Below are 24,095 nucleotides of genomic sequence, written 5' to 3' on the forward strand. Positions count from 1 at the left end.
GCCGGTTATTAGGAGATCAGAGCCGGTCGGGGGGGTTAAGATCATCGGCCCTATAAGCCCGCCTGCTTCTTCCACCCTTTCTTCTCCCTTTCTCTCTCCGCTCATCTCTCCTCCACCGAGAGGGAAAGCGCGGCGCGGCGCGCGGGATGATCCGCTGGATGAACAGCTCGTTGCTGGGCGCTTCCCACGACGACATGGTGGTGTTTGAGTGTGTGACGGTGGCCAACGAGGGCTGCCTCTGCCTGGAGGGCTGCTACGGCGAGGTGCTGAGGGACCGTGTCTTTCACCAGGGGTATGGTGGACGCATGTACACGCGTGTGTGTGTGTGTGTGTGTGTTTAGTGACAGAGGGAGGGAGGCGGGTCGGGGTGAGACGAGTTTGATTATGTAATGCAGGTGCGTTTTAGATGTGACGGGGATTGAGTGTGTTTGCTAGATTAGGAGATACGTGTGTTTTTGCTGTAACACGCAGGCGGGCACGCGTGCTGAGCGCCGTGTTCCCTCGTGGTCTTTTCAAACCAAGCGGAGCTGGAGGGCCGCTGCCAGATGGGTAATTTCCAGGGTCAGCAAAAAACTGTGAAAACAAGCGCGGCGCCCAGAAAGGCCCGGAACTCCGTCCTATTGTCGGGCTGACTGATCGGACAGCCTGAGCCGCTTGGATTTAGAGCTTTGGAGCTTATTTAAAGAAAAGACTAACAGTGATGCAAGCAGCAGGCCTGTTTCTCCTTTATTTCCTTGTTTTGCTCCAGATGCAACAAGTGGACCTACATTGAGTGTCGTGCAGGGGTCCCGTCTGATCAACACCTTGTCTGTCCATGCGGAGCTTTGAAATGCAGATGACGTTGTGCTGAACAAAATCCTGCATCTTTGTCTTTTAATAATCATGTAGGATGTCAAGTGGTGGACCATAATGTTTCGCACTGGGTGACAAAAAGCTTTTCTGTTAAACTGTCTTCTAGCATTTTGATTTATTTTTTTTGTTGCTATAAACCAAGAAGCAATTATTGGTATTCTTAAAGATGCAGTTTTCTTTGATGCTGTATTTATTATCATGGATAGCATATCCTTTTATAACCAGTTCAAATATTGTGGCCTTCATTTTCTGTGTAGCAAAATATATTGCATATACAAATTCTATACGGCTGCAGAAATGTTATAAGATACTAAAATCCATCCATTAGATTTATGGATCGTACAGTATAGAAATCAATCATGAAAAGTGCAAAAACGTCCCGGTGGGTCATGATGTCTGTTCCTGCTGTGTTTCCCGCTCAGACAGCCTCTAACCAGCAGAGCTGGAGGATATATTTAGTCACACACTGTGAATTTTTAAACCAGTCGCTGTGTTCACTGTTGCTATAGCGATATACATCCTAAGCTTAGCTTTGTAATAGCTAAGAGAAATGTCTTTTTAATTGTCGAATTGTTTGTCAGCCCTCTCAGTGAGTCGCTGAAGGTGAAGGTTTCATGAGCGAAGCACTCGGGCTCGGTTCAATCGCTTTGATTCCAGTGAGCCGTTTTACCTCGAAGAGAATAGACTGGTGTTGTCGTTGTTTTTTTATCGCCGCAGGTTTCCCTTCGCGGTGTCTAAATGACGGCTGCGTCATGTGAACAGCTCTGTGTATTCACGCGCAGCCGGAGAGCTCATTGTGACCCGACGGACAACGTTTCTGCGGCAGAAGCTTTTGTCTGCTTCCTGCGAGGCCCCGCATCAGCTGCGCGTTCACTCCGTCCTCGCCACCCGCCGCGCCGCTTCAAAGAGCAGGCCGCTGCGCGAACGACACGCATCGGTGGTGGTGACCCTCTTGGTTTTTTGTATTTCTTGAGGCCACGCTTTGCTATCCAACCACGGCCCTTAATCACCAAAAGTAAAGCTTTTTTTTCCTCATCGTAGCTTTTTTTTTTTGTGTGTAATGTTTTGTTCCGTCGCGACCCCCCCCCGCCGTTGACCCGAAGAGGCCGAGCCACCGGTGAACCCATGCGGCTACGTAACGGTACTTTAGCACTTTAGTTGTGTAATTAATGCCCTAATGGAGCTTGAATTTAACCTCACACGTAACCTCCTCCCCTCCCAGTGTGAGTGTGTGCGAGTCAACCGAGGCGGGATTGTCCAAACCAGCCCGCGGGCCCCTTTTGTGAGCGTGCTGCGTTTTGCCTGTCGGGATGCTGCTCGTACGTTAGCGTGCAGGAGAACACGCGGTGGTGCTGGACGCAGTCACGTGACCGTTTGGGAACACATTGTGTCTTCTGTATCTGCCGTCTGCCAAATGTTTCCGTCTATTGGCACCATTACGGTCAGATCATTGTTGGGGGGGGGGGGTCGGTTCCACGGGCTCCAATGAGCTCAAACTCATTCTCTAAATATATTTCTTAAAGCTGGAATCCGTTATCATTTTAGTGGATATATTATTGATTTTTCCATCCGTTGCACTCCTACGTACATTTGAGACGTGTCTCTTTTTGCAACGTCACATTTTGTGCCTCGATGAAATCCCACAAAGTCACATCTTTTTCCCTTAGATTGTACAGTTCTCCAACTTTGTCCCAGGTCTGCGTCATATTTGTTGCTATGGAAACAGCCTTTAGTAGGGTTTCCCAGCAGCGTTTTCTGATGAGTGTGAGTGTTTGTGACGCACGCGGTCTCCTGCCTCAGACGAACATCATCGTGCATCCTGAAAAAAACGGTGCACTCTTTGTTCTCAGACTTGAGGCCCTGACGGATGACACACACCACCTGATAAACCAGATATTTTCAGATGAAAACAATGATGAAGGCAGAATAGGATCCTAGAACCGCCGGCGTAGACTTAATAATAATAATAATAAAATGTTCCTTTCAAAGGGGAGATTTCCCTGCGAGTGTAGTAATCAGGTCAGTGGGGACTAATCAGGAGCCAGCGCACCGTGCACAGAGCAGTCCAGATGATTACCACGGAGCAGCAGCCGCTGGTCATCGTGCAAATTGACTCCAGAGGTACCTTAATGCAGCAGGCGTGCTTCATCCCTCCCCCTGCATCAAACGGATGTAAAGGCTCTTTGTTGAGGCTGACGGGAGCTGTCGACGCCGGCCACTATGACGCAGAGCTGGAAGCTGCACCCCGACGTAACCAGCGGATCGGTAACTGGCCGGCCCCCGACCACCACCACGGCGGCGGCCGCTGGCTGGCAGCGACGTCACGGCTTTGCATAACGCCGTGTCAAGCGAGCGGCGGGCGGCCCCGCCAACTCGGATCACTTTCAGGGCCTTTTGTCCGCTTCTGTCATTGTGAGGAGGAGGCTTGTCGCTGAGGCGCCGGTGTGTGTGTGTGTGTGTGTGTGTCAGAAGCTACCTGGTAGCAGCGTTCGGTGGAAGGAAAGGCCCTACTTGAGTCCACTCGACTGGAGAGCTGTCAGCGGATGTATGAAGGCGATTAAAGCGTCCTGCTCGAGTCGAGATGCTGTAATTATGTGTTTGATTCTGACGCATTGTGTCGCTGATCATTTGATCACATCCTCCTGAGTGGCATTCAGGGCTTCAATTAAAATAGTTCCATCTTTTAGGGGAAAGATCTGTCATTTCTTTGAAGGCCCTCGTATAAATAAACAGCTTGGTAAATGTTGGTGTTGATACTGTGGAGGCCTTCCGCCCTCTACGGCTCTTGAACACGTCCCTGTTTCTTTGGACGTGACAGTAATCCCACGGTCATGTGAGATGGTGACATTTGTTTTCCTTGCTGCTGTTGTTGATGTTGCTGTTGTTTGCTTCCAGCATCAGCTTAGCCGTCATTAGTCCGGTCAGCACGTGGTGCTTCAAGCCTGTTAAGCCTCGAATGATGTAAGCACGAGGAAACGCTGCACGCGCTGCGCCGTAGACTATTGGCCCTTCCTCGCACCATGTTTACGTTGTCATATTCAAGGAGCATGCGGTGATTTCAAACGCTGGCTTCTATGCCGTATCTTTAACAGTAGTCGCCGGGCTTTTTCTCATCCCTCTCTCTCTCTGTCTCTCTCTCTCTGTCTCTTCTCTCTCAGCACTGCCAGTAACTCAAACAAGAGCACGCCCGCCTGCTCGCCAGTCCCGCGCAAACGCTCGCGCTCTCCCACCCCGCAGAGCCACGAGGGCGAGAACATGGTGGAGAAGGGTTCGGACCACTCCTCCGACAAATCCCCGTCCACGCCCGAGCAGGTCGTCCAGAGAACGTACTCCCTGCAGTCAGCGAGAAGCGGGGGAAAGAACGCCAAGGTGAGCGACCGCGAGACGACCTCGGCACCCCGGTTGAGAGATGGGCGGACCCGGCGGCCCGACGTGTGGGACACATTGATTTAAGTCGACTTCAACGTAGTCTAAATGCAAATACTTCACCCTCAAACTGAAAGGAGACGTTTCATTCACTTTGATGCGACAGGAAACCGCAATGATGTGACGAGTGCACGCGAAATAAACACGTGTTTACTTACTTACTTACAAGAATATGACGCGTCACATCAGATAGACCACAGTGAAATAAGGTTGTAGCGGTCACAGTGGCTGCATGATGATGTGACGTCTCTGGCTGTCACGCGTCTCCATATTAACCAAATTGTTGAACTAAATGTAAATGAAATTCTATGTATTTTTGTATTTCTTAATTGTGTTCAACAGTAAAAAGAAACATCCGGATATGTTTTTGATTACATTTTGAAATCCTCTGAAGTACATACAGCTGATGATTTTTGGTACTTGGAACAAATAGTCTTTTTTTTGTGGATTTGTTTACATTCAAATATAACAATAGTTCTCATTCATCTCATTTAATTTACATTAAAATCACAAGATAAACCTATGAATATTGAGACTGATCACGTAACTTGTACACGTATAACTCGCGCAACTACCCCCCCCCCCTCTCCGGCCTTTCCATGCACTCCCAAATTCTCCTCCTAAATCTTTGATTGGCCTCAGTGGAGCAAACAACAACACGCTAAGCATTGAAATGAGAAGTGATACAGGTTCTGCTCTGCACCCTTTAGTAAGTAGTCTAGTCAGATTCCCCCCCCCCCCCCGTCCACCCCACCATCACTACATCAGAAGCGCATTAGGAACTAATCTCCTGATGATTACAGCAAACATGACACTCGTCCGCCATTGTTTCAAAGAGGCCTTGCAAAGGGAAATGTGTTCGGCCCCGTCCGCTGACAGCGAGTCGGGGGGGGGCTGATTGATGTTACCCGAGGTCGGCTTGGCGGCGAGCGTTTCCCGCTCTCCGGACGCCGGCGGCATCGATCGCTGCCGCTCAGACGTCTCCGTTCGGGCTGCCGCTCTGTAGATGAGTTCAGAAGGAAGCGGTGACAAACACAGAGGAGTGTGCAGGTGTTGTATTTGCTGTCCCTCCCCCCTCATCCAGACACACAACTGAGCTCGGTGATGGATGGATTGAATCTCGCAGGTTGTCTCGCAGAAGGAGCGTATGTCAAAATGTGTCTCCGGCGTCTTCTCATCCGTCACTTGTCGTTTTTGTCTCTTTTTTTTTCTTTTGATCATGTTTTGTCTCTCATCACAGTGTGCACGCCTTCTCACTCTGTTGCTACTGCTACATGCCATATGAAACTGTGCCATCTGACAATGACTGTCCAGCTCTTCTGTCGGTACTTTCAGCTGTTTCTTCTCGCGGTTGATTTACTTTTTTTTTCTTCTTGTTTTCATTCTTCTTCTTTCTGATTTTTCTTTCTTCTTCTCCTGATTGCATGCTAGTCTCACAAGCGACTTTCCAAAGTAAGCATTACTCTTCTTTCTTTTTTTTTTTGTCTTTTTTTTTTTTTCTCTTCCTCCTATATCTCTGTTCCCCGCCTCCCGTCTTGTGAGCTGCTCTGTGGAAATGTCCCAACCCCCCGGTTTGCAACGCTTCACCCTGAACCCAGCTTGTCCCCCCCCGTCTGCAACCACCATCACAGCAGATGGGCATTTCTGAAAGGAGTCGAGCTCCCTCCCTCTCCTCTTCCCTCCTTTCTCTTCCTTACTGGTCATATGCAGTGTAGCAGCTTCCTGCGAACACTATCAGACTTTTGTGTCGAGCTCAGCATAAATAACCAGCATACGCTTCTTCTTTTTTTGTTGATTTAAAATGCAGATAAATCAAAGAATAAAACCAAATGCACCCATTTGAGGGAGAACTGGGGCCATATGGTTGAATTCTGCAAATTCCACTACTGCCAATAATTGTCTGGGTTCCTCTCCGTTTTCCTCCCCTGTCCCCCGGGCCTCCCTTACCGGACTGATCTCCTTGTCACACGCCGGTAATAAAATAAAGCCTTTAAACTCGGCGCCCAGCATCCCAGTCCAGAGCCCCAGGGCTGTTAATGAGATCATCCCTCCTGCCACTTGCACCACAAGCCCCTCCGCCGCCTGGCCGGAGACGCATTTTTAGTGTATCACTCGTATCGTTGCTTCACCCGTTCGATCGGCGCCCCGTCAGACCTTCATCGTGTGCCTTCTCTTTTTTTTTTTATGCTCGTTAGATTTACTGCAGAGGGAACGGGGGGGAATCCGCGTGTAGGCGCTCGTTTTATCGGCACGGGTGGAAACAATAAATGTCAAATGTCTCCGGCGCGCGCACACACACACACAAACACACATCCAAATTGATTAGATCCCGTTTTCATACTGCGGCCATGTCCCCCCCCCCGCCCCCCTGCCTCCGTGGTCTGGTCACGTGACCCCACTACATGGCGTGAGGTCGTCCCGGCAACGTGAGCTTGATCACCCTGGCGCTAATGCAATCCAAATACGAGAGTGCATTCAGCGAGCGGGGGGGGGGGTGCGGGGCGCGACGTCAGCGGGCGTGTTGGCTCAACAGTAAATCACTCGGGCGTCTCACGAAACACCCAAACTTGGTGGTGGGGCGTCGCGTGGTCGTGGCAGTCGGGTAGAGTTGCTTATTAACTCCTTTTGCCCCTCTGTGTCCGTGTTGCTCGCTGCTTTGGTTAACGTTTTCTGTTCTCTTTAATTTCCCTCCAGTATGACAGACTAAACCTGATTAAAGTAAGCATTTCTTCTTGTTTTTTTTCTTCGTTTGACCCGTTGACAATCCCTGCTGGCCCCCATTAAATCCCCCCGGCCCCTCCGCTTCCTCTGTAGCTCTGCGTCTTTAGGATCCCCTTTGATGGTCCCAGTCCCTCGTGTCCTTTCCCATGCTTTCCATCCCCTGAATTAATGTGGAAGGGCGGTGATTTGTGAGCTGTGTGGAACATCATTTATTCCAAAGCGTTTTAACAGCGAAGATCCTGCTTTATTTAAAGCCCGTTGTAATCTGAAAAACTGGTATTTGAATCAACCAGGCGTTGTTGCACCATCGTGTCGGAGACATTTTAGACGGGACAAAGGCGAATAGGCGTATATATCTTGGAGCTGTAATCCACTGGCCCGTGCACGCAGACATTTAGGCAGAACCACCGTAAATCACGGGCTGTTGGATAGTCTCTCCCTCCCTTTTCCTCCTCCGCGTTATAACAATGCTGTCATAAATCACCCTTGGGTGCAGCCGCACCACGTCCAAAGACAAAGGGCGCACACACACACACACACACACACACACACACACTACCTGTCCACACTCAGTGGTCTCGGAGTGATTCCTCTGTCACCTTCAAATCAGATCAGCCCACATTAGCCCGCCGATCGTCACGGCCGGGCCCCGTTACTGCGGCTCAATTACGCCAGATCACCACCGGACCTGGTGAGACGCGAGGAAACCTCCGACGCTCACACGCTTAGAGAAATGGAGTGTGCTTTTGAAAAGGAATTCTGCGTGTGTGTGTGTGTGTATATATTATATCCCCGTAATCGCTATAATCAACTCCACAAAAATACACTCTTTATTTTTACTTTCAGTTATTGTTCTTGTGGAATCAGACGTTGGACGTCGCCGTGTTGCTTTTTCTCTTCGTCCTTTCACCCTCTGAATGATCACCTGCATGTTTCCCCTCTGAGACCTCTGCTCTTAGAAAGCGTGTTTGTGTGGCTGATTTGATGTCGTGGTCGTGATGGAGACACATCTCTGCTGCCCTCTGCTGTTTAAGAACCTGCAACACGATCAATTGATCGTTCATGGAGAACAACCCTCCGATAAATTAGAGGTTACTGACCGATTTGTTTGTGAGAGACATATTTTTGCACATGCCTGTTGAATTAAAAATATGTATTTCTTTTAACGGTGTATCTAATGTATTAATGCAGTATGTGATATTTGAGTGAAAATACTTTCAGTTCTGCCAAAAATGAATGCAGCTTTTATTTTATTGTATTTGATCAATCAAATCGATGTTTCATTCAGAGTCATTTCTGTAAGCAGCAGCTTCCTTTGAACTGAAAGAGAATTTCACCCTGTGTCAACCGCAGCACCTTGACGTCCAAAATCACACTCGTCCTTTGTGTTATTTAACAGTGTTGATAACATACTTCAATTCCTGGCAGGAAAGAGTGCGATGCACCGATTGACTTTCACGACCTGCTGTAACATGTTTCAACCAGGTCGATCCCATTTCACCCTGTGTATGTCCGTATGAGCCCCAAAACCCTGCTGCAGCATGTACCCGGTTAAAAACGCCCTCTGTCTCTCTCTCCCTCTCTCTGCAGAAGAGCCAAAGCTGGTACAACGTAAGTCAGACCTTGTTTTCTATTTGCATTATAAACACATGCCAAGTGTCTGATGGATGTACATGTGTGCCGGGGTGCGTTCACGTCACGCCGAGGACTCCTGGAAGTCTCTTTGGTTAGTTTTTAGTGGCAGGTGCTGGTGTCGTCCTTGGTCTTGTTTGCTGGAGCACCAGGTCACCACTTTGCTGGTCTGCGGACGCAGGGGTTAATAGCATGGGCTTAAAAGACAATAACAACAACAACAGGTGGTGCTTTCTGATGCATGGAATCGGGGCAATCAGAAGACTACAGGATCTATTTACCAAAGTGACTCTTTAAGACAGCGAAGCCACGTTACTGTGGCTTCATCTTGCACCACTAGATGGCGCGCTCGCTCTACTCTTGGCTCATTTACTTCTCTTTGTATTCCCTGTGTGTACACTCTCCCCCTCTTTCTCCAGCATGAAAGACAACACATCCTGAGAGTAAGCATGACTTGTATTCTTGTGCAACCCTGACTGACCGTCTTCTCTGTTGTCAGACCGGTGGATCGATCCCTCCTGCCTGTGTCTCATTCCATTGACTTCAGTCAGTGTTGTTACCACCTCACAGCAACGCCACACTTTGCAGGAGGCGATTTGACATGTTGAAAACATTTGTCAAATTGCAGATTTTTTTATTAATTAAATTTTGCCCTGACAATGTGTGTTGTGGATTTGTCTCTCGCTAGTCCCTGAGATGGTGATCAAAGGCCTGACGCCGCTCAAACGTCTAATTCTGGTACGCAACAGGTGGTAACAAGCCCACTGAGTTTCTCGCTGTACTCAACAGATCAATAAACAGTCACAAGGGCCTCTGGACGAGCCTTGAATGCCTTTTGAACAACGGTGGAATGGAGCGCGGCGCGATTCGTCGCGGCCTATTTCCCTTCTGTTTCGGTGTCCCATGTCCTAAAAAAAACCCCATGGTTACATACTTGTTATTTAGGCTCGTGTTTGAGAATCCGGAGAAGATGCAGGGACCTTCCTGCCGATAAGGGAAATGGAGAACGGCTGTTGCGATAAAAGGAGGCTTGGTCCAAAAAGTCCAGACACTTTCATGAGAACTTCTCTAATGCACCCGGCTATTAGGGGCCCCGCACATTTCCTTCCACCGACCCGCTGCCTAGAGAGGAGCGCCGCATGTGGCAGGCTGGAGATAATGTGGCTCTGGCTAACGGATGCAAATGTCATGTTAACTGCTGACGTGCAGTATACAAAGTGTACAAGGTACCAGGACCGCCGGCCCAAAGCGGCAGTGAGTTTATCCTGCTAACACGTATGCTGTGTGTGGTTTATTGCTCCATGGCATCGATCCCCGACGGTGTCCAGAGGACTGGCGAGAACTCACCGCTGCACTTTGACCTCACCCTCATTACCATGAAGACGGGCGCTGCAGTTTATCTCCACACCCGCATACAGCACCACATCCTGCCCCCGGAAGTGCCCACGAGGGCAGCCTTTGTATTCCGCCCGCAGGCGAAAGTAGTCCCCAAACAAAACACTGTTAAAGTCTTTAAGTAAAGTTTGCTCCAAACTATAGTGTGTTTTTAGAAAAGTGGCCAGCCTTCATAGGAAGGAATGCGTGGCGTACTTGTGAGCATCCATATCTTATAATGAAATGAACGATCCAGAGACCGAACAAGGCATCGTTGGTTTTGGTCTTCACAGAAAGAAAAATATAGAGCAACACTATTGTGTGTCATCCTCTAACGCCAAGTGAAAAATTGATTTACCATCCCACTGAATTCACCTTTAACAAATAAGTAGGCTCCTGACATCTTGTACACTCACGGTCAATAGTGTCCAATCATTACCTACGAATTGTTGGGCAGTGACTGTACGCGTGGGCGTTGTCCACCTGCATGCAGGACGGCACGCCCCTACGTGTGCACCTCTACATGGCGATGATGACCTCCCATGGCACTGAAACCACAGTGATTAAAAAGAACCCATCCGTCCTAATGTGAGTCTGAGCCGGTCAGAGATGCGCACGGCGGCCGTCTTCCTTCCGCAGGGTCGACGCGCGCCCACCGGCCTTTAGAATGACGAACCCCAAAGGCCGAAAGGATGCGAGTGTCACCGACGGTTACCCCGGGCGCTCATTGCCCTCCAAATAGTACCCCCCCCCCCCCCCCCCCCCCCCCCCGCCTCACGGTGCCTGTCTCCTCCATCTCCTAATGTTTGTACACTGTTAATAGTTAACCGGATCCATAAACACTGCGTATCTGCAGTCCCACCTCATCCCAAGTCCCATGCTGTCACCTCGACGCCGGGGGGGGGGGAGGGGAGGGGAGGGGTGGGGGCTGCGCCAGTCACAATGGGCTCTTTCTCGGCTTGATTCATTGGAGAAAGCAAACGGCGTCAGCAGGAAATAAATGATTTCTACCAGCGAGGACGACTGGGACGAAGCATTAAACCATCCTTCTGCTGGAACTTCCTCCACATGATGCAAAGGCGTTCTCCTAATTTGTTTTTAAGAGCTGCGCTTGAATGGGCGCCACTGTTTTCCAAGAGGCCCGCTGCTGAAGATTATTCCCCTGTTTATTTCTCCTGCGTCTCCTCGCTGTGTGGTTTAGAGTGAGGACGGGGAAATAGCCGGAGAAGAAAGGTGGAACTCGTGGCGGGATTCCAGCGCTCCAGGGCCTCATCCAGCAGGAGTGAAGGAACTCAAGACTCAAGAGTTGGATCGTTCTTTTTTTTTTTTTCCCCATTGCTGCTGGGACCTCCACCACAGTGCCCACTTTTCTTGACCTTTTGAAATATTTTTAGTCAAGACTAGCGGAGGGACATGCACACAGATTGTTTTTGTTAAGGGCTGCTAAGAATAAGAACTGCGAGCTCCGCATCGTTCGGGCCTGCTAAGAGTAACAGGGAGATCAAGTATCACGTGTACGCGAATAACCCCGATACCGAGGCCAGTAGGGAGGAGGAGGAGGAGGAGGAGGACTCCTCCTGCCTGCAATAAGCATCAAAACTGCAGCAATCTGTCCTTTTTTGAGTTTGGATCCCAGCAGCTGTTGATCCCGTGAAACGAATAAACAGAGAACTGTTTACAAGTAGGCCGGTCGGCCCACTTCACCCTTTCTTGTAAGCTCCGGGCCGCGAACCAGCGCAGACGCCGTCAAGATTGATGGTTTTGTTTTGCAGGCGGAGGTAACTGGAGGTTATGCTCACATCTGTTCTCCGTAACTTAATCACGTTGGCGGACGGCAAGACGGACTCGTACTCCAGCAGCTGGGAGCATTCATTTTAAATCCTCTATTCAAGTCCTGTTTTCTCTCCTTTTTAGCTTCTTTCTTCCACACTTACATCTCTAGTTTGTGGAGGGCAAAGACGAACAAAAGACGCTCCGTAAACTGGGTCATTACGAGGCACTCGGACCCGGAAAGCACCCCGCAAACACACTCTGCTCACACACTCACCAGGCGGGGTAAGCAGGGAGAAAAAAAAAAGGAAAAGGCTACTGGCATGATAATAAAAGACTTGTTGGCCGGGGTTACTAGAGGGCAACGGCTGCAACTCCTCTCCCTGTGTGTGTGAGAGGGGGAGAGAGAGAGACGGAGAGAGACGGAGAAGCACACAGAGAGACAAGGATCATGTGGCTGGAGCGTGTCGTGTCCACCGCTCAAGCCTGAGAAGGAGCAGCGCCCAAAACGAGGGGCGTAGGGGGGGGGGGGGGGGGGGGTTCGATAACGCAGCTCGCAAACGCCTGGAATCTCAAGCTCCGTCTGCACTTATTTTCCAAGCCGCGCCGTAAGTGACAAGTCCTCCGACGCCACAAGAGCCCCACTGGACGGAGGGTTGGCTGCCGAGCCGGATCCGGGGCGTCGAATATGGAGTCGGACGAGGATTGCACGATGTCCGACTGGGAGGCCGTGCTGGAGCTGGATGAGGCGTTGGCGGGCTGGTTCCTGCAGGGTTCGGCTGGAGGGGAGCGGGGCCGACCTGCCCCCGACCTGCAGGTTCCCGGGTGGGACGCTGAGGAGATCCCCGCTGTAAGTTGACCTCCACATGAGGAGATCTGTGAGGAAAGAGTTGCCACTTGGACAGACTTGAGCAAAGTCCCAAGAGGAGGGTGGGGGGCAGTTATTGGGCTTTGTAGCACTAAGCATTCTGTGGTGTGGCTCTGGTTGTGGCTCATAGTGGCCTTCGTCGGGTCACTGAGTGACTAATGGTGTGCTTTGGTTGCTCTTGGAAACGGATGATGGTTTTAATAGACCATCAGCTACATGACTTAAATTATCAAGGGTCTGTCGGCGATGTCACTCGCTAGTTTTCAGAGCAGCGTTTCTCGTCCACTCACTTGTTTTAAAGGGGGATAGAAGTAGAAACCAATACTCGGAGTGTATCAGTAGATCAAATGCCTTGTTTTACAAGGCAGGCGTCTGGACTTTTAACGTGAACAAGATGTCCTCTTTCAGGGAGAGCGAGGAGAATTCTTTCTTTTGTCTCGGCACACATCTCGTTACCGTATTGGCAGCTATTGTTTCCTCCTTTCCTGTTGAGGGAAAGCATCTGGCACAGACAGCCCTCAGTTTGGCGCTCATTTGGAGATCCTTCCCGGCCTCTCTCTCTCTGAAAATAATCCCGGGCGAAGGAAAGTGTGCTCACGTTGAGAGGGAAAGTCTTCCACGCTGCTGATCGAACCGCTGTGCACAGTTTCATCAGAGGGCCCCCCGGCCCTCGCCGTTCGACAACAGCCTCATTGTCGGACACAATGACGCAAATTCGGAGCACGTGACCCGCGTTGCAAGCGCTCATAGTCGTGGCCGCATGTGTGTGTGGAATGACCCGCAGCGGGCTGCTGTTTTGCAAGTGCGCTTCGTTGTTGTGTGTCGGCAAGAAGCCCGTTGAGGCCGCGCACGTCTGCTCGCCGTTCACCGCACATCCATTAACGGGGCCTGACAAAACCACCCGCCGACCAAACCCGTGGGTGGTTTTACGAGGTGATCTCACAGAAACGATTAATCGGGGAGGAGGGGGGGGGGGGGGGGGGAGGGTTCTCCTGTGAGTGAGCGAGAGTCAGAGAGCACGAGGGGTCCGGTGGCTGTTTGCTGACTCTGCCCGTCACTGCAGGTGCTGAGCCCGACGTACAAGCAGCGCAATGAGGACTTTAGGAAACTCTTCAAGCAGCTCCCCGACACAGAGAGGCTCATCGTGGGTACGTTTACAGAAGCTTCTGAATCTCTACAAAACAGTAATAACCGCACAAGTGGCGTTGATGAGTTCTTGCATGATTTTGCCAACGTATGAACACAGCAATGCTCTGAAACTCCTACACACACATTATATACATATACACACACAAATGCTTGAATGCTCTGCAGTGAGGCTTCTTTGTGACAATAAAGAAAGCGCCATCAAATTGACTGAACGTTAACAAATCGGTTTAATATCTGATCTATTATGTAGCCGTTTTTCCAGCTTCTGGATGTAGTTTTTCTGTGATGAAATGTTGCATCCTACTTACCAAGTGTGCTGATGTTCTTTCTCTCTGATCCAGACTACTCTTGTGCTCTTCAACGGGACATCCTCCTGCAGGGACGACTCTACCTCTCCGAGAACTGGATCTGTTTCTATAGCAACATCTTCCGCTGGGAAACGCTGGTACGCTTTGTTAGTGTTCAGGACCTCTGTGCATCGCCGTGCTTCTAATATCGACAGTATCGGGTCAGACTTGGAACAATAGTGTGTGAGTGTCTAAATGTGTGCATTATTTCCTCTGCGTGTATGTGTAGCTGACAGTGCGGCTAAAGGACATCTGCTCAATGACTAAAGAGAAGACTGCCCGCCTCATTCCCAATGCCATCCAGGTCTGCACAGACACTGAGAAGGTAAATAATACAGAACGACTAACGACAGGTGGTTGTATGAAGGAATAAACATAAGATGTAGCGGTAAATATGTCTAATATAGTTATTTTTTCCTAACGTGACATTAGAGTGAATGGCACAACTTAAAGTTATCTGGAATAAAAGGGTTATTTCTCAATTGCGCACCAGACTCATAATTAAAATATTTCTTTTCAGCACTTTTTCAGCTCCTTTGGAGCCAGGGACAGGACGTACATGATGATGTTCAGACTGTGGCAGAATGCGCTGCTGGACAAGGTATGAATCTGATCTGAACTCTGTTAATATTAGTCCTTGTTAATGTTCATCATAAGTGTTTTTGGAGCCTTCTCATTTCTCCCTTTGGTTGCTTGTGGCCTCTTGCAGCCTCTTTGCCCCAAAGAACTGTGGCACTTTGTTCATCAGTGCTATGGCAACGAGCTCGGCCTAACCAGCGACGATGAGGACTACGTTCCCCCCGATGATGACTTCAACACCATGGGGTGGGTGAATCGATGCAGCATCATCGGCTACTACGGTTACTGCATTGTAGGCGCATTTCAGTCGGTTACCTAATTGCCCGAAATGACAAATGAATCGGAGCCCAAATTGAGGCGTAAGAAGGAACGCTCACGTGCTGAGTCACGTACGCGCACGCTCACTCTCCCCGGCTCACTGCTAACCGAGGGCCGCGTTGAACGTCCGTCTCAGCTGAGTAATAACGCAATTTGAGCTTTAAAGCTGCGAAAGATGCCGCACATCAAACACGGGATTCTTCCCGAAGGCTTTAAAGATCCGCTGCGCCTGTTCCGTCAGTGGGAAATCAATACAGAGCGTGCTTTTGACTGTTAGGTCTCCACAGTGCACTCGCCGCGTCGGAGGTTTTACTGCCTTTGAGAAAACGCGTGAGAGCTGAGCGGTTTGACAGAGACTTACTTCAAAGGGTTGAACTGAGGTCAACGAGATAAAACCGCCTACATCGCTATCCGTAAAGGGACGTGTAGATCATCTTTACTTCTAAACGTTATAATAAAAACGAATCCCATGCAGACACGAAGCCAACTGCTGTGAGTGTCCAAACATCCTGAAATTATGTACAACACTACTTCTCACTGGTTTAATAAGCGCCTCGTTCAAAGCGTGAGATGAGATTAGTATAACTGAGCAAGGCTCTGGCCTTTCGCCGGTCTCTGGTCGCCTTCAGGTTCAGCGAGGAGATTCCCAACGAAGAGAATGAGATCATCAACGACAACTTGTCGAAGAGCAGCGCTGACGTTAAGCCTGAGGGGAGCCCTCCTCCGCCGCACAAGAAGATCGTCCCAAGCAGCACCCTGCCCAGCCCGGGCAACCATGATGCACCCATCACAGTGAGTCACACTCATCGGCGCAGTTAGACATAGAGACCTGTGTGGGTCAGACGGACTACGGGACATTTCCGTGATAGCGATGGATGCTCATGTCCTTCTTTTCTCCAGTTCGACCTCCCAGGGGAGGAGTACGCAGACTGCCTCCCCGACGGCGAGCTGCTCGCGTTGCCCCTTTTGTTGGAGGAGAGGAACTTTGCCACCAGCGGGCCTGGTGGTCTTGTCCCCTCGCCGTCTCTGGACTTCAACGACAACGAAGACATCCCGACCGAGCTCAGTGACTCCTCGGAAACCCACGACGAGGGTAACGGCACAGAACAGGATCGACCCACACACACACACACACCTCCCCTTTGACACGAATGCATGATTCTTGTAATAAGCTGAATTAGTCCTCCCATCTGGTCTTGGGCCCGTAGGTGAAGTGCAGGCCTTTCAAGAGGACCTGAACGGCAGGCAGCACATCAATGAGATCTACAAGTTCAACGTGGACAAGCTGTACGGGATCCTCTTCACTGAGTCGCAGTTCATGAATGACTTCATGGAGCAGAGGCGATTCTCAGGTCGGTATCCCTGCCCCCCCCCCCCCCCCCCGGTCTCTCTGCAGCGGAAATGTGGTCGCTTAATTAGCGCTCTCGTCACGTTGCTGTTCAGATGTGGTGTACCACCCGTGGAAGAAAGAGGCGGACGGGAACCAGACCAGGGAGATCCTCTACACCATCTCGCTGTCCAACCCACTCGCCCCCAAAACCGCCACGGTCACGGAGACGCAGGTAGGGCCAACTCCCGCGTCTCAGACGCACCCTCTGAGGTGGGGGAGCGACGATGAATTAAACCGCGTTTCCCCTTCTTCGATCAGACTCTGTACAAAGCCAGCCAGGAAAGTGAGTGTTACATCATCGACGCCGAGGTCATCACGCACGACGTGCCCTACCACGACTACTTCTACACCCTCAACCGCTACGTGCTCACCAGGGTGGCCAAGAACAAGTGTCGGTTACGGTGAGGAAGACGCTCACGGACCACCGGCCAGACCTCGTATCACGTTCAGCAACTTGCTCTCTACTTCCAGTTTGATGACCTCAATGTCGGAGTCTGTGCATGAATACGTTTCTGTTGGCCTCTCAGGGTATCGACGGAGCTGCGCTACAGGAAGCAGCCGTGGGGGCTGGTCAAAGGCTTCATAGAGAAAAACTTCTGGAGCGGACTTGAACAGAACTTCCGTCACCTTGGTAACCTTGAGTTTTGTTTGTCTGTTCTGAGGGTTGCAATATATTTGTTAGTGCAAGTCTTTTTTTAGCAATTAGAAACAAACACTTAAAGTATGCTCGGCTGGTGTTAAGGAGAGAGAAAATAGACTCAACCGATGCTTCACAAAGACGTTTTCAACAGGTGTGGCGATCTGCGTGAATCCCACGAACGTGTAACAGCTGTCGTCTTCCCTCTCAGAGTTGGAGCTGGCCAAGCTGGAGGAGTTACTGACCGAGTCCCAGCAGCTGTCTCCGAAGGCCAAGGTGGTGAAGAACTCCACGGTGCGGCGGAAGAAGAGGCCGCTCCCCCACGTGCGCAGTCAGCATCTGGACGAGGCGCTCAGCCCCGTTACCACGCCGACGGATGAGGAAGTGATTCAGAGGATCAAACAAGTGGCCGGCTCCACGCAAACCAGGCACCAGAGTTCAGACGCCCATCGGCTGCCAGGAGGCCTCGCTCTGTACAGCGTCTCCAAATTGCTGCTCATCATCAGCTTTGTGTACGAAACGCACTCGTTTATCCGGCAGTAGGGACGCAGAGACCTTCAACACATGCCCATTTCACATATGTCAAAACGGAGAATCCTCTCTGGCTCACGTTTTGTGTTTCATTTGTCATTTTTTGTCTCATTCGCATAGAGACAACCAGACCAACTTGTTTTCTTATAAATATCTCATTGTTGTTGTCTTGAGTGTAACCTCTCTTTCCTCTCCTCTCATTGCCATCCATAGGATCTGTCTAAGGTACATAATGTGATCAGCCAGCATAGCCAGATGAATATGTTGAAATGTTCTCCCAGCACAGAGGTTGTTTTGCCATCAACGGATGAGCTACTTGAAGGCACCATGAATTGTTCAAAATGTGAAGGGGAGGACTGATCCCTTTTCCATCTTGCCCGCCCCCTTCAGCCTGGTCCTGCTGGTGTTCCTCAACATGATGCTCTTCTACAAGCTGTGGATGTTAGAGTACTCGACACAGTCCTTAACAACCTGGCAAGGTCTGCGGCTCCATGAAAGGTACGCACACACACACACACACACGCAAGTGCACACACGGCTAATATTTTAGCAGCCGTCATTATTACCGAACCGATTTATTGAGGAAATACAATCTGTTTTTTTGGTAGTTTGTGCATTTTAGAATACAAAGAAAACGTTATCTCCTGCTGCAGAGATTAGTGGCGTTCTGTTTGGCTGTTTGCCCGAGACGCCGTCACAACTACGCGCACACAGCTACGGACACGCACAGACTAAACTAAATCCATATGGCCGTTGACGTGTGCGACAGGAAAACACTGAGCTTCTAAAATTCCCCCTGAATAGCTCTGGGCCTACTGAAACAATTTGCCAAATTGTATGTTGGCGAGTCCTTCCGAATGGAAGTCATGCTCGAGTGGCGGCGCCCTGATGTTACTAATGTGCGTGCATGCGTGTTTCCCAGCAAACTGCCTCAGACGCAGATGGAGTGGGCCCAGCTCCTGGAGGCCCAGCAGCGTTTCCATGACGCCGAGCTGCAGAGATGGAGGGAGATTATCAAGTCGTCAGTTGTGCTGCTAGACCAGGTACTCCCAACACAAAGGAACACACTTTTAAAAGACCCCCCCCCCGAGTGTGTGGCGTCTGCTGGATTCAGAACGTACTGTATTCACGGCTCACACAGACACATCTGACACTCTATAAACGCACAACAACCTATTTTAACACCAGAGGTAGCAAGCCTTTTGGCCAAGTGGAGTATTTCATGATACTGTACACAGTGTTGACCGATGTGCTGAAAGGCGTTACATTCCCCACTGAAAGAGGGCGCCGGTGAGCCAGTGAACTTGACCTACTGGACGTGTGGGACATGGAATCTCACGCCACACAAAGCCTGCTGCACACTGTAATGGCAAAGGGTGAAGAGAGAATCACACAAGAGGCTGATGCAGAAGGATTCTGAGACATTTTACAGTTCATGTTTAAGATTTCTGATTTAATTTCCAACCGTTAAGGTGCTTGGAACATCTTATTACACTACAATATTATGAAATTATTCTGGTTATCCTCAATGATTATTCAAATAAATAAAATAATAAATAAAAAAGCAACCGTTTAAAAAAGAAAAATGTGTATGTACGTTTACCTGGTGCTACATTTTCAAAAGAAGCGATTGAATATATAAACTGTGTGTAATATATATGTAAATATATATAATATACATTAGCTATTGAATAATCTTCTCACCTTGGATCGATAAACAAGCCAACTTTCATTACTCTTCCTTAGATGAAAGACTCGTTACTGAACCTGCAGCGAGGCATTGGCTTAAGGGACTACAGCGCCGAGGCGGAGGAGAAGAGAAGTCGCTACCACTGACACGCCGCCAACAAGGCCATGAGGGCATGCTGTGCAATATACTGTAGGACCTGTTTTGTTTGTGAACCAGTATGAGGGCAGCGGCAAGACGCAAAGCGAGGACCGAGGGAGCTGGTCCAACTGGCACAAAGAGAGCGTCCCTCGTCTCCGGCGCACAGAGGCTGAAGCCTCCGGGAGGAGGAAACCACGGACAGAAAGTGCCGCTTTCCACACACAGGACTGAGGTGTCCCCACCATCACTCGTGGTAAAGGTGCTCCTTCTCGACACCTTGAGGGACGGACCGTTTTCTTCTCCGAGTGCATCCCACTGTAAGCCATGTCGACCCGAGAGGTCGCAGAGAGGAATAAGGGAAACTACTGCATGCATTTAGACAACCTAGCTCCTCAGTCAGTGTTAATGTGGTCCAGTTCCAGTCTATGTGTGTGTCAAAAAAAACAGAAAAAAACAGAAGACGAGGAGAGACTGAGTCGAAGAAAGGGGGGAGGGGGGGGTCCTTTTTTGCGTCTTAATGGCCGTCTATACTCTCTAGACTGTTCCAAACCAGTTGTCCCTCTAGGGGTCCGCGCTGCAGCGTCCCTTTAGTGAACCTCCATGTGATCAAAGTACAGAATCCTCCCACAACCAAAAGGGAAAAGACGAGCTGCAGCTGGGGAGCTCGGCTTCAGCGAGTCCATGTTGCCCCGTGTGAACCTGGCCCGCCGCGTGGTCTCCGTCAGGGCTGGTTCCCTGTCAGACTGTTTAAATATTTATAAGTAGATTCTAAAGACAGACGAGACCGAAGCCAGTTCTTTTAACGTTGTTCACGATTCACTTGATCAGTCGCCCCTGCCACATTGTTAGCTTCCTTACGTTGCATCACTCGTCATCCTTCTACTGGATTAGAATGTATCAGCCTGGAGAAAAGGAAGGCAGACTTTGATCACAGCTCACACGTTTTTGAAAAAGGGGGTGCTGTAGCCAGACCAATAGGGAGATCTGTGTTCTTACATGTTTTATTACTAAACTGTGACTATATCTCTTTAAAAATGTTTCAAATTAGAAAGAATTCTATGAATATATTTGAAATATATAAGAATATTTCATTATTTAATATATATATATTTCAAAATATATAAACATTACCTATATTTATTAATTTATGTAAATAAAGAAATTATCAGAGCTCTAGACCAGTTAAAGAATTTCTAACGACAAGTGTTTTCTTCGAAAAATGCATGCCAGATATGTCTGTGACATGTCCAGTGTGCAGGAATGATTCTGCATTTGCGTGATTATATTCGCGCGTGCGTGCGTGTGTGAGTGAGTGAGTGAGTGAGTGCGTGCATGCGTGCACAAGTGTGTGCTGTAAAGTGTGACATTTTTACCATTCCACACTTGTATGTTTCTTATTTTTTCTTTTCTGGCTCCTGCAGCCAGACTGCCTTTTTTAATGCTAATGCATTTGGATGCTGCCTTGCATTAGCCCCACCAGGGTACCGTTTACAATTGAAGAGTTTGGTTCCAAAATGACATATCCAACATTCGAAAACAAAGTCACACCTACTTTTACAAAATGATGGGTAGCTGAGACAATTCCTGTCAGTGTTTGACACATTCTAAAGTAGCTTAAATCCACGGTTTACAAAAGGAAGAAGACAGAATTGATCACCTAAACTTTAATTCTTTTTTTTCTTGTATATGGATAAGTGACATTTTGGAGATGAACCCTTCATTTGCCCGCTATGAGCTACTCTTTGTTCCCGTCACCACATTAGTGGTTTGAAAACTCTTTTCTGAAAGGAATAGTTTTCAAATTAACTTTCTCGCCAAAGGTTAGATGAAGTTTGATATCACTTTTATGTCTCTAGGCCAAATATGAAGCTACAGCCAGAAGCCTTTTAGCTTAGCTTAACTTAGCTTAGCAAGCGGTTTCCTCCTGTTTCCAGTCTTTATGCATAACCAACCATCTCCTGGCTCTACTGTCTAGCTGCCAGTTAGCTTAGCTAACCGCTGAGTTAGGGTACGGACTAGCCAGGCTAGCCGTTTCCCCTTTTTTCCATTGTTTCTGATAAGCTAACCTGGCTTTAGCTTTATACGTAGCATGCATATGTCACAGTGGTATCAATTTTGTCACGTAACTCTTGGCAAAAAAAAGAAAATAAGCGGTTTTCCCAAAATGTCAAACTATTCATAAAAGCACCTACTTCGTCCCATATGATACTCTCCCTTCCTCTATGTCAAGTGTCTGTCTTGGAAGCATGAAAATGAACGTTACGCAACTCAAATTAACCAAAAGAAAGAAGTAGAAAAGTATTTCACAAATTATTATATTGTTGAGCTGAGCTTGGTGCGGCAAAGAGTTTGTCCACAGAGATCACTGAGTGTTGAAAACACTTCCAAATAAGTCATTGTGTTAACAAAAAGAGGGAAAGTTAAGCACTTTAAGGCCTTTTCAGGTAAAGAATGAAAGAAAAGAAATGGCAGCCGTTCAGTTTGGATCTGATCGCAGGGCTGATGAAACTATCTGTGATGTCTTCTAGTTCATTGGACAATCACACTGGGGATTCCAAACTTAGAAAGTCTGGTTTGATTTGAACCCTGACCGTTGTTATTGCTTACAAATGACTTCAGCACGATGGAATAGTTATTCGTAAATCTATTCAACATGCAAATCAATGTCGCATCCCAAAGCCCAACGTAAGGCCGGGACACTTTGTTGTCTATTTCAGTGCAAGGCAACACGAGGGATATGTATGAGGGAATTGCATCTTTTTACTTTGTGCCTGCATGGCGTGTTACTGACTGACTTAATGAGAGCAGCGTAAAAGCTTCAGGATTGGACCCCTGCTGTGTGTGCGTGTGAATATTGCATTTGGAGAAGGCACTGAGTAATGATTATGCATGGCAAACAAAAAAGAGCTGAATGTGAGTGGAAATGTTTTCTGTTTTATAGAAATCACTTTCACAACCCTGATGACATTGAAAGATTATATTGAAGCTATGCTTCTTGTATGTGGAGGTACTGAGATGTCACATATATGTCATATATATATATATATATATATATATATATATATATATATATATATATATATATATATATATATATATATATATATAAATTATACACATAGTTTGATTGAAAAGCTTTAAAGTGTTTGTTTTTCGAAGTGTATGATGAAATGGATTTTTTTTTTTTCAGATGCTTGATGCTTTTTTGGCTTTAAAAATTGCAAAGCTTCTCATACTGTTCTTCAAATACTTGATTGGGTTGGTTGCGCTCTCCAATTCTGGTTTTATTGACTTTTACGGACCAATTTTTTTCTTTTTAATTGATCTGAGCTACGACCTCACAGGTGACACCTGTCTTCACAGTTATCAGAGTTACACAAATGATTGTACGACTGCTAATGCTGCTCAGCTGTGGAGACAGTTCTGGTTGCCGCCGTGTTTTAATGACTTGTGCGCTGCATCGACTGTGTTAATTGGCATTTGCCACCCATACAGCACAGCACTGGCAAACGGCATCGATTGACACTCAGACACAACCTGCTGAGAAGTGACCACTGATCAAACACATAGCAAATGTTCCTCTTCGAGTGTGTCTTGGAAAAAAAAACATGTACTGGTGTAGTTCTGCACAAAGAGAATTCCACTGTTTGTTTTCTTTGTCTTGTTTCTTTTTTCTTTCTTTTTTTAGAAAATGTACTGATCTTCTCTAGAGAGACTTTTAGTGAAGTAATTTCTACGAGAGATGAATATACTGTAAGCATATGTTGTGTATATCTGCAGTGTGTGCACACACACACACACACACACACACACACACACACAGACAAAGGAATCCAGCCTGCGCTGCGCGTAGGTTTTGACTTGCTGATGACTTTGCCTCATAGAGACTGAAGATAAAAGTGGCTTTCTGGTTCATGTGAAGTAGAGAATGGAAGTATGAATAAAAATATATATATAATATATACAAACGGTGTTGCCATTTTTGGAGACTTTCTTATACTTTATTTTGACAAATCATTTTTTAAAAAGTTCTGAATCTCACATATTTAAAGTTGTATTCGTTAACAACATGGTATGTTTGACCTCAGGAGACTTCACGGTATTACAGAGGAAGATCAACAAGGCACCAAGATAAAATATTCATCTCTTACTGAAAGTGAAAGCTATGATTCTAATCCAGGTCTTTAATCCTAAAAAGCATAAGACTGAAACCAGTCTATGTAAAAAAATTAAATGTTAAACATAAAAAAAACACAACAAAATTCTCAGTGTGATCATGTTAATGTGGAAAATTCCTTTCCTACGGTATCCTGCAGTTTTAGTTTTGAAGAGAACATTTCAGATGCTAATCCTTCGAGGAGATGCTGCCTAAGACACGAGGAATGGTAACCCATGAAATAGGATATGTCACTGACTTAAAAGGGCAAAGCCAGATGTTTTTCCAGAATTTTTTTTATTTATTTCCCAAAATGAATGTGTTCAGCATTCCTCCGCGTCCTGAAGGCATGAAGCTGAACGCCAGCAGACGGAGACAGAGTGATAACTTGATTCCACATTGCACAATGAGGTAACAACATACCATTTTCTGAAAAGAAAAACACAAATGGCTGATGCAGATCCATAGATTAGGCCCATTAACCCATACGGTGCCTTCCACGGCGTCTTTCATTTGC

General features: G+C 48.0%; 1 protein-coding gene across 10 annotated transcripts in view; it reads left to right on the forward strand.

Moving 5' to 3' along the window:
• The window catches only part of gramd1bb (GRAM domain containing 1Bb), a 59,320-nt gene extending 37,449 nt beyond the window's left edge, over positions 1–21,871 (forward strand). For 4 of the 10 annotated variants that reach the window (XM_078108541.1, XM_078108570.1, XM_078108564.1 and 1 more), the window contains 20 exons: positions 4,011–4,221; positions 5,710–5,730; positions 6,973–6,996; positions 8,590–8,610; positions 9,051–9,074; positions 13,707–13,791; positions 14,134–14,237; positions 14,369–14,464; positions 14,660–14,740; positions 14,849–14,964; positions 15,666–15,828; positions 15,937–16,129; positions 16,245–16,388; positions 16,480–16,598; positions 16,685–16,827; positions 16,954–17,057; positions 17,275–17,575; positions 17,985–18,092; positions 18,517–18,637; positions 19,341–21,871. In XM_078108541.1, coding sequence (XP_077964667.1) covers positions 4,011–4,221; positions 5,710–5,730; positions 6,973–6,996; positions 8,590–8,610; positions 9,051–9,074; positions 13,707–13,791; positions 14,134–14,237; positions 14,369–14,464; positions 14,660–14,740; positions 14,849–14,964; positions 15,666–15,828; positions 15,937–16,129; positions 16,245–16,388; positions 16,480–16,598; positions 16,685–16,827; positions 16,954–17,057; positions 17,275–17,575; positions 17,985–18,092; positions 18,517–18,637; positions 19,341–19,430 — 2,269 coding nt within the window. In that variant the 3' untranslated portion in view covers positions 19,431–21,871. Of the gene's footprint in view, positions 1–93; positions 293–4,010; positions 4,222–5,709; positions 5,731–6,972; positions 6,997–8,589; positions 8,611–9,050; positions 9,075–13,706; positions 13,792–14,133; positions 14,238–14,368; positions 14,465–14,659; positions 14,741–14,848; positions 14,965–15,665; positions 15,829–15,936; positions 16,130–16,244; positions 16,389–16,479; positions 16,599–16,684; positions 16,828–16,953; positions 17,058–17,274; positions 17,576–17,984; positions 18,093–18,516; positions 18,638–19,340 lie in introns of those variants that run through there. The other 6 variants (XM_078108545.1, XM_078108547.1, XM_040171282.2 and 3 more) reach the window with 4 other exon arrangements.
• Positions 21,872–24,095: the final 2,224 nt, after the last annotated feature.

The sequence above is a fragment of the Gasterosteus aculeatus genome, chromosome 1 (genome assembly GCF_964276395.1).
Source record: "Gasterosteus aculeatus chromosome 1, fGasAcu3.hap1.1, whole genome shotgun sequence".
NCBI lineage: Eukaryota > Metazoa > Chordata > Actinopteri > Perciformes > Gasterosteidae > Gasterosteus > Gasterosteus aculeatus.